A 10,531-nucleotide genomic window follows, 5' to 3' on the forward strand; every position below is an offset into this window, starting at 1 on the left:
GCGGCACGTCTCCAGGCTCTGGCACCCTTTCAGGGCCTTGAAGCTCTGCCTGCCTGTCCCCAGCCCTCTGCGGGAGCTCCTGGGCCAGGGCTCCATGGGGCTGGTTGCCCAGTCCCTGAGCCTTCCTGAGCCAGACGCCAGCTTTGCTGTTGGCGCGCCAGAGACACACAGCACGTCCCTGCCAATGCAGTTGGGGCAGCTTCCGCAGGAGGCAGCAATGGCCAGCAGTGGCCTGGGGATGGGCAGCACCAGGACAGGCTTTGCCCAGCCTCAGCACTGGCACTGGCACTGCTGAGACACCAGGCACAGCCCACACATCTCTGCCCATCTACGTCCCTGGGAATAGGGGACTGGGAGCCTGTGTCCCTGGCAGGGAGCAGAGCGAGGGGGGCCTCTCTGAGCAAACAGGATGAGTTTGGGGCTTGCGCTGACCAGAAGGCAGGGCAAAGCCGAGCCCTTCTCTGCAGCTCACCCCCCTGGTCTGCCGCTGCTGCCAGGGGCACCCAGGCAGCCCCTGTGATGTTCAGGCTCTGAGGGTATCTCTGTGTGGCTGGAACAGGGCTGTCTGCAGCCAGGGGGTTGGCGATGATCCCCGCAGCGCTGCCCCGGGCCCATCCCACAGTGGGAGTTCAAAGGAGCCCAGGCCTAGTAGTGGCCCCGGAGCCTGAGCTGCTGACCCGGGGGGCAGAGACGACTGCTCCTGTTCAGTCCTCAGCTCTCCCACAGCAGAGCAGTTGGTCCGAGCAGGCAAAGCCCTCCAGATCGCTTCTGGTGAAGCCAGGGTTTCTCCAGGGAGAAATGCAGCCTGGCACTGCAATGGGGTCCCCTGCTTTGGATTTCTCTCTCATGCCAGGGGAAAATGAAGTTAATCCTGTGTTTTCCCAGCACTCACCTGAGCAAATGACAGCAGCGCTGTTCTCATGGGAGCATGGTGAGGCCCCCAAGGCAGTCACTGGGCACTGTCCCAGGTGAGCTTCTGTCCCATCACAGTGGAATGAGTCTTTCCAGACAGGGCCGGTTCCTCTCCCAAAATGCCCTCCTCTGGGAATGGACTCAGCAAACCCACAGTCGAGGTGACGACAGAGAACGTGGGCATCCGAGAGATCCCAGCGGGAGGCACAGAGAGAGCCCCAGGTCCCCAGCACATGGACCTCCACCCGCCCCTCACATGCCGTGCTGCCGTTCACCAGCCGGAACCCTGTGAACTCTGGGAAAGAGAAGGATGAGAGAGGGCGGACTTGTGCTCTCGCTCCCTCAGGAGCTAGAGGAGAGGCCAAATGGACGAGAGCCTGCCATCCTCCTCCTTCTGCATGATTTTAGGGCTGCAGACAACCACATCACCCCTGCTGTCCTCACACCTGGCACGGCACAGTCCCTGCCCTGCTCCCCTGTCCCCAGCACACCCCCTGGCATTTAACACCCCAACAGGAGTCCTTACGTGTGCAGGTGACACCAGCGGCGTCCGTGTGGGTGCAGGGCTGGTCTCTGGGGGACCCCATGGGGCAGAACACGAGGAAGGATTCATTCCCCGCACACTGCAACTCTCTGTCCCACATGGGACCGACACCTTCTCCAAAGTGAGCTGCTCTGGGGACGGACAGGGCTGTGCCACACTGTAACTCCCTGCAGACCACGTTGGCGGCTTTGGGACCAAAGTCTGAGTCACAGACAGTTTTCCACTGGGTTCCATCATGGATCTCCACGCGTCCTGAGCAGGGGCTGTTCCCTCCAACCAGCCGGACAAATCCTGGAGCAATCAAAGACCCCTGCGAGTTCCCAGAGCCCTCTGTCTGTTACCTGACCGCATCCCACCTAATCTCCAAGGAGGCCACGGGCAAAGAGTCCCACAAGCACCCCAGCAGCTCCCAGTGGGTGCTGATGGCACAAACACATCAGGGACTGCCTGCCGCTCCTCAGACATCAGCACAGCACTCATGGGCTGGCTTTTCTTCCAAACCCACAGCCACAGATACTGCTTAGAAAAACTGCTGCTGTCCTGGAGACCCTGGGATGCCTGGCACGGGCCCTAGGCACTTGCAGCGCTTGGAGCACTTGAGCCCAGGGAGATTGGCCCAGGCACTGTTGGCTGCTGCAGCCTGCTCTGCCTGCCGAGCTCAGTGCCAGGCTGAGGAACCCCTGGGAGCTACCAGAAACGCACCTCATTCCCAGAGGGTACACACTCTATGAGTGTACCTGCGGTTGCTGTCTCCACCAGCCCCAAGCTCCAACACCCACCCGGGGAGGGGTCCTCAGCCAGGGCCAGAAGTACACGGCCAGGCATGCACAGCCCCAGCCAACAGCTGGGCAGAAGGCAGGAGAGTAGGCAGAGGAGCAGCCCTGGACTGACACAAGCTCCCAAGGCAAGGACAGGCACCAAGGAGAGCCAGAAAGTGCTAGCAAATCCCCCGTGGCACAGGGCAGACAGGGGCTGGGGCCGACAGGAGAGGCTGGGCAGCAGGTCAGCACTGCCTGCACAGGGTTGTTTCCCTGTGAGCTGGCTCTCATGGGGTGACCCTGGAAGAAGAATGGGGTGGCCATGCCACCCTGCTCTTCTGCCCAAGCCCAGTGCTCCTCCCCTGTGAGCAGCCCCTCTGCTTTGGGGGGACTCATGTCTGCCAGGGAACACAACCCAACAGTCCCTGGCCACCTTGGGCCCTTCCCTGGGGCTGTGGGTGGCCACGTGAGCTGCTCTCAGTGCCTCTGCCATGGGGGGACCTCGTCCTCCGTGCTGCCAGATAGCTCCTGCGTGAACAGAAGGAGAAAGTTGGGAACCAACAGAGACTGCGGGGCAGGGTGGGCATTTATCTCCCAGCCCCAGGCACCGATTGAGGGTGGGCTGAGCCACATCAGGGGTCAGGCAGGGACAGGTTCCCACTGGGCTTTCCTCAGGGACCGGGGAAACCGGGAATGAAAGTCCCAGCTCAGCAGTGTGACCGGCCACACTGGGCCCTCCTCTAGTACCCCCTTGTTTCCCTGAGGGCACAGCCAGGTCCCTTCCCCTATCCCGGCCACAAAGGTGAGGAATGGGCTGGTCCCTTACCTGAACACGTCACTCCAACATCCTCTTCGTGATCACAGTAGTGTTGACCCCATCCTTTGTGTGTACAGTCAGACAGGGCAGACTCAGTGCCATTACAACCAACTTCATCCATCCAAATGTGGCCAGATCCTGGCCCAAAGTACACAGGAGCATTAACAGCAGACCCACAGCTCAGCTGCTTACAAACCACTGCAGCATCGGTCATGTCCCAGGAGTAACCACACACGGTCCCCCACTGGCCCTGGTGTTTCACCTCCACTCTTCCAGCACAGCGTCCGCCACCATCCTCCAGTCTCACCACCGCAGCCCCTTCAAACATCAACACGGGACCCATCAGGAGGGCGCTGAGCCCCAAACTGCAGGTCTGGAGGTCCCCCCTGCCCAGGCTGAGTCACAGGCACTGGAGTGGGAGTCCTCCCCCTTCTGGGCTGTCCCCGGGGCAGTGTGGGGGTCCCTTTTCTCCCCATGGGCTGCAAAGAGCTGGGGGTGCCCAGCAGCAGACCTGCTGTGCCATTCACCACCCCACAGCCTGCAGCACCTCCTCCCACCTCAACAACCTCCTGCCCATGCCCACCCGCACACCGTGGCTGGCGCTGCACAGAGCACCGTCTCCTCACCATCCCAGAAACCCCTGTACAGCCCTGTGCCCTCAGGCCCACAGCTGCCTCTCCCACCCAGAGAGCCACAGGGAAGGGCAGAAGTTCAATTGACTTGAGTACCTTCTGCCCCTCATCTCAGTGGCACCTGCAAAGAAACCCGTTCTCAGAAGTATCCCGATGACCTCGCTGGTACTCACTGGCCCTGGGCTGTGGGACAAGGGAACCGGCACTTACCCCTGCACAGCTGCACCCAGAGGAGCAGCCACATCACCTGAGGGAACTGGAGTCCCTCTGTGCCCATCCTGAGCCTCCTGCCCTGCTGGCACAGCCCTGCTGCACCTCACTCCCTCTCACGGCTCCGGGGGACTCACAGGGACAACAGCGGTGGGAGGGTAATATATCTCTGCAGATGCCGACCCAGCTGCAGGAGGAGCCAATCGAAGCAGCAGCACCTTTTTAGACATGATCAGGAGCTATCTCCCCTCCGACACAGCCCAGCCCTCCAATGAACTTCTCCAGCGCCGTTCATGACCATATATGAGGGATGGCTCCGCTTCGGGTGTCACGGCCACTGCGGTGGGGAATCATCACAGGACAGGGTTGGGGGGGGGGGGGGGCGGGGAATGGATCTGTCACCCCTTGCATCTCGCTGTGGGGACCAGGGGCACTGAGCATCTCCTACGTTGGGCTCATCCAAGAGCCCAAGAGGCAAGTGACCAGCCATCCCCATGCTACAGGAACCACAGGGCTGGGACTGCACGAGGGTTTGTGTGAGGATGGGAAGGAAACAGCCCCTGCCCCTCCTACAGACCCTGCTGTGCTGGCAACAGCAGCTGGGAAAGGTCCTTGGCCTGGACAAGAGCTCCATCCCAGGAGTGCTGGCCTGCAAAGCCCCATGGTGGGTCCCTTGCAGGAGCTGGAGCTGGGACATGTCCCTGCCCTGGCAGCAGACATGCAGCCCAGAGGCTCAGACATGTCCCTGACTCTCAGCCTGTCACCAAGGGGCCGTTATTCCCCACAGGCAGACTGGGAGCTGGAGCCTGCAGGTGCACAAACCACAGCCCATGTGGCCTCGCAGCCCTCGCCATGCTCCCCCCGCAGCGCCCGTGCAGGAAGTCTGTGGTTTCCTCCTGGCACCGTGCCCTGGCACATCCCTGCGGTGCCCCTGAGCCACCCCCACCCCAGCTGCTCCAGCCAGGGCTGCAGGGGCTGCTCCTTCAGCCTTGCAGACATGGGCCAGGCAGCTCCCATCTCCCGTCATGTCCCTCTGATGCACACGGCCGCTCTGCACCGAGCCCCACAGCCACGGGGTGCTATGCGTTATATGACCTCACACCCTTCTACTTCTGCTGCTGTGTGCTCATGAGTTACACTGTCACACGTGCGGGTGTGCTGCGTATGGGCTTCTCCTGACCATGGTTCTTCCAAAAAGTCATATTTGGATGGGGCCTAAATATTATTTTGAAGACATCAGAAGCACCCACACAAGCCATATGCCTGCTCTTTGCCTAAAAGCTACTCAGGCACCAGTGAAATCACAAATTCGTGCACAAGCCATGTGCATACTCCTGGCCTATGCGCCACTCAGCCACAGGTGATGTCATAGCATCTAAACCTGCCATGTGCCTGTTCCTGGCCTCTCAGGTATTCAGGCACCAATGACCTCACAAACACCTACACAAACTATTGGTCTGCTCCTAGCCTATCCGCTACTCAGGCACCAGTGACACAACTCAACCTACACCACCCATGGGCCTGCTCCTGGCCTATCAGATAATAGGGCGGCAGTGACTTCACAAGCACCTACACAACCCATAGGCCTTGTCCTGGCCTATCAGCTAATCAGTCACAAATGACGTTGCAAACACCTACATGAGACAAGTTCTTACTCCTGGCCTACCAGCTTCTCAGGCCCCTGTGACCTCAAAATATCCAACACAAGACATGTTTCTCCTGGCCTACCAGCTACTCAGGCAACTATGACCTCACAAAGACATTCACAAGTAATATGCCAGCTCCTGGCCTATCATCTACTCAGGCACCAGTGACCTCAGAAGCACCTACACAATCCATAGGCCTGTTCCTGGCCTATCAGATATTCAACCCAGAGTAACCTCACAAGTAGGTATCTGTCCATTTGCCATGTACTTGCCATTGACGTACTCAGGCTCCAGTGACCTCACAAGCACCTATACCTGGTCCTGGCCTATCAGCTACTCAGCCAAGAGTGACATCACAAGTCCATGCCAAAGCTCTGTGTCTCCCTCTTGCCTATCAGCTACTCAGGCACCAGTGACCTGATCACCACATATCCACCTATTTGCTATCTCCTCACCTATGAGGTACAAGGGAACAAGTGACCTCATCCAATCGCTTGCTCACTCCCCCCCCCAGGAGGATGGGGGAGACAACTGGAAGGGCAAAATGAGAGAAAAACTCATGGGTCAAGATAATGACACTTTAAGAAATGGTGAAAAATAAAAAAAGGAAGGAAACACGGGATGGAGAAGCAATCACTCACACCAGCAGAAAGATGCCCAGCCAGTCTCCAAGCAATGGCTACTTTGGAGAAACTCCCCTGCCAGTTTTAGTGCTGAACAAGACGCCATATGGCATGGAATATCTCTTTCGTCCGTTCGGGTCAGCTGTCCTGACTTTGTCCCCTCCCAGGCTCTCGCCCATCCCCAGCCTCCTCACTGTGGGGTCAGAATGAGAAACAGAGAAGGCCTTGACATTATGCCAGCACTCATCAGCAATAGCCACAACATCAGTGCGTTATCAACACCAGCCACCAGCGCAAAGCACAGCACCGTAAGGGCTGCTATCAGGCAAATGTACTCCAGCCCAGCCAGACCCAGGACAATCTCCACCCCTTATTCCATACCATTTGCATCCTGCCCAGGTCCTGCAGTATTCAATGCATTGTCATCAGCCACCACCACCCCTTTCCCTGCCCTTTGGCATGACATAAACACCGTGTACTGGGTGTGGCTGGTGTGGCTCAGGTGGACCTGGGCAAGTCCCAGCCCACTCCTGACTTCTCCCTTCACTCAGTCATCTGGAGTTTTTTGAAACATGCGATCAGGCCTGGCCTTTTCCTTTTGTTTCTATTCACATTCAAACTAGAATTGTTCACTCCATTAGCTCTTATTAAAGAAGGTTTTATCCATTTCATACCTATGCTTTTGTGGCTATATTAATTTAACTTCTATAGCTTTATACTTGTTCATAGATATGTAAACGTATACACATATACACACATATAGAAGTCTATCTATAAAAATAACGTATCTGTTCTTAAATAAATACATTTGTTAAAATAATTGGACACTCCCTTTTATAGATATATTTCTATATATGTATATATTGCATATAAATGTATATATTTGTATCTCTCAGCACTTCCTGGTCCAAGGGAGGCAGGCAGCCAATCACAGGGCTACCAGAGAACACATCCGTATGACAGTATCTAGAAATGGCTGCCAGCCAATCACAATGCAGGATGAAAACACATGGGGAATGAGGATGTCAGAAATGGCAGCTGCCCTTTATGTAATGACAGGCCCTTTGTGACGTGCCCCTGGGGACACCAGGACAGGCGGCCAGTCCTGCCAGCCAATCACGGGGCTGCCTGAGCACTCGTAGGTATGACAGTGTCAAGAAATGGCCATTAGCCAATCACAGAGCAGTATGATCTTTAACAAAATGGCAGCTCACTGCCATGGAATGGCGGCACCGTGTCATAAAATTGTGGCCAAACCAAAATGGCGGCCCCTGTGTTTGTAGGGGAAGGGCCTTCTGATGCACTTCCAGGTAAACCTGCCAGCCAATCACAGCAGAGCACATGACGGGTAGAGGAGAGCAACGTCCAGGGCAAATGGCCCCTGCAGCTGCTGGGAGGGGGCGGGACTTCCACCAGAAGCTGGTGGGTGGGGCACGTGTCGGGGCATGTCTCCCGTAGCAGTGGTGCTGGTGCTCCTGGCGTGTGCCAGGGCAGGGATCCCAACACGCACCAGGAAGGCACGTGGGGAGGTACAAACACCCCAGCCAGAGCTGGGCCTCCAGAGCTGTGGAAGCCTCCAGTTTCCTCAGGTCTCCAGACCACGCGAGTGACTGTCTCGCAAAACATATGGGTAATTAAACCGACATAAAACACTGGCCCTCTTTGAGCTCTCGGGGCAGTTTGTCTGAGCTTCGCCTCCTGGGGAACCTGCAGCTGTCCCAGCACCACCTGTGGTCACCGTCTGAAACCGTCACAAAAGGACCCCTCGCTGTGTGTGTGTGTGAGGGTCTACACATGCGCTAGCATGTTCAATATTTTACTCTCGTTCATGACATCCAGCCAAAGCGTGTCTTACTCTCATCTGTGTACGGGTGTGTGGAAGGAGAATGGCTGCTCCTTTAAGGGTATCTCGTCAAGGACCTGTTTCAATGAAGCAAGGGATAATAAAACAATGGGAAAAGGAGGAAGCCATAAACAAGAACTTACAGGGACACAAACCTGACCGGCAAATGGTAAGGGAGGCAGGGATGGGAACCAAAGCTGGTCAGTCACACAAACCGATGACGGCATGTGAGAGGGTGAGAGGGTTTATTCCAGCAAGTTTATCTGACCGGGGACCTGGTTAATTGGGAAACTCAGGGGAAAAAAGGGACTCCAGAAGCAAAATACAATGAGACACAGCCTTGACAAAACAAATATGGAGTCCATACAAGGAAGGAACCTAGCCAGTCACAGTGATCGATGGGCCATCAAGGATCTACAGGCACGACTTCCAAGAGGATCAGCTGGACTTTTCAACTGATAACGTTGTGAATCAGAGGGACCCCAGTCTGAGAGGGGTGGGGGAATCGATAGATCTGTGCAAGGCCATGAGGGACATGCAGGGGAAGGGGCAAGAGGGAGGAACATAGAAGGGGTTAGACAGCAAAGGGTATAAAAGAGGCCAGTTGCATGTCAAACATGGTCAGTCAGTGTGCTTGTCTGGCTGAGAAATGCGCCTGACCACCGCAGTCTGTCGTGTCTTCTTATATCTTCTCATAAAACCTTGTCTTAACTGTCTCTCTGTAATCTCACTCTATCCTGTGTGTGTGCGTGTGCTGCAAGGACGAAGTGCCAGCTGCTGGTGAGACCTCTGTGTGTGTGTGTGTGTGTGTGTGTGTGAGGGGAATTTGGTGCCAGCTACTGGAGTCCGACCAAGGGTGTGGCTGTCCCTGGGCTGTGGTGTCAGCTAAGGGAGTGAGTGGGGTCTCGGTGCAGCTACTAGAGGCAAATGGGTGTCCCAGTGAAACTACTGGAGTGAAGGGTGTCCCAGTGCAGCTACTGGAGTGAGTGGGGTCCCTGGGCAGGTACTGAAGCAACTGGGGTCCCATAGCAACTGCTGGAGCATGTGATGTCTCCGTGCAGCTACTGGATTGAGTGGGGGTTCCCAGTGCAGCTACTAGAGGGAGAGGGGTCCCAGCGCAGCTACAGGAGCGAGTGGGGTCCCAGTGAAGCTACTGGAGTGAGTGGAGGTGCCAGTGCAGCTACTGGAGCAAGTGCAAGGGTCCCAGTGCAGCTACATAAACCAGTGGGATCCCAGAGCCGCTACTAGAGTGAGTGGGGTCCCTGTGCAGCTACTGCAGAGAGTCAGGGTTTCAGTACAGCTGCTGGAGCATGTGAGGGTCCCAGTGCAGCTCCTGGGTTGAGTGGGGGTCCCAGTGCAGCTACTGGAGCCAGTATGTTCCAGTACAGCTCTTGACACCAGTGGGTTCCCAGTACAACTACTGGAGCAAGTGTGATCTCAGTGCAGCTACTAGAGTGAGTGGGGTCCCTGTGCAGCTACTGAAGAGAGTCGGGATTTCAGTACAACTACTGGAGCATGTGGGGTTTCAGTGCAGCTCCTGGGTTGAGTGGTGGTCCCAGGGCAGCTACTAGAGGGAGGTGATTCCCAGTGCTGCTACTGGAGCAAGTGACTTCCCAGTGAAGCTACTGGAGCGAGTGGAGTCTCAGTGCAGCTACTAGAGTGAGTGGGGTCCCACTGCAGCTACTCAAGTGAGTGGGATACCTGTGCAGCTCCAGCAGCAAGTGGGGTCACAGTACAGTGACTGGAGCCAGTGGGGTCTCCATGCATCTACTGGCTCCTGTGGAGTCCCAGCACAGCTACAGGAGTGAGTGGGGTCCCAGTGCAGCTACTGGGTTGGGTGGGAGTCCCAGTGCAGCTGTTAGAACCAGTGTAGTGCCAGGGCAGCTACGGAGTGAGTGGGGTTTCCCTGTTTATCAGCACTGCCTTGTTTGTGTACCTGAAGCCCCCCTCCATCTCCTCCCCATCCCTGGATCTGATGGTAGCATTGCTGTACACAGCGATATCTCCAGCAGTGAACCCCCTCATCTACAGCATGAGGAACAAGGAGCTCAAGGATGCCATTAGGAAAATTATTCCTTGGACATGTTTCAATAGTGATAAAATTACCACCTTTCTCCACAAATGACTCCCAAAGTATTGGATTCCAGCCTTTTCTGTTTTCTGGGGGTTTTTTTTATTTCGTTTTGTTTGTTTAAATCATTATCATTATTGCTGTTGTTACTGTCCTTCATGGTTATTATGTTTTGTACGGAAATGTTTGCATTTGCATCACTACATGTGAGGCATGTACCTACTCTGTGTCAGCTGGTGCCCTTATGAAAGTGTGTCTCTAACACTGGCTCAGAGCTGGCCTGTCTCATAGCATCTCTGTAGTAAAATGGGATCTCCCTGGTGCAGTGCTTTCAGGCTGGTCTCTTCCTCCAAAGAGGCCTGAGGAACTGCACCCCTGAAGTTCCTCTTCCTCCATGTGTTGGGGAGTAAAAGCTCAGTGTCCGTTTGTGACCTTTTGGAGACATAGGACTGGATGTAGGAGTCGCCAGTTGGTG

The 10,531-nt window shown here is 55.9% G+C and overlaps 1 protein-coding gene across 1 annotated transcript in view; it reads right to left on the bottom strand.

The window, feature by feature from the left end:
• Window positions 1-3,660, bottom strand: part of LOC143171643 (scavenger receptor cysteine-rich type 1 protein M130-like) — a 93,315-nt gene extending 89,655 nt beyond the window's left edge. Inside the window, 4 exon segments of the mRNA XM_076360687.1 lie at window positions 1,439-1,747; window positions 3,041-3,386; window positions 3,389-3,507; window positions 3,510-3,660. Coding sequence (XP_076216802.1) covers window positions 1,439-1,747; window positions 3,041-3,386; window positions 3,389-3,507; window positions 3,510-3,660 — 925 coding nt within the window.
• Window positions 3,661-10,531: the final 6,871 nt, after the last annotated feature.

This window comes from Aptenodytes patagonicus, chromosome 29, assembly GCF_965638725.1.
Source record: "Aptenodytes patagonicus chromosome 29, bAptPat1.pri.cur, whole genome shotgun sequence".
In the NCBI taxonomy this organism is placed as follows: domain Eukaryota; kingdom Metazoa; phylum Chordata; class Aves; order Sphenisciformes; family Spheniscidae; genus Aptenodytes; species Aptenodytes patagonicus.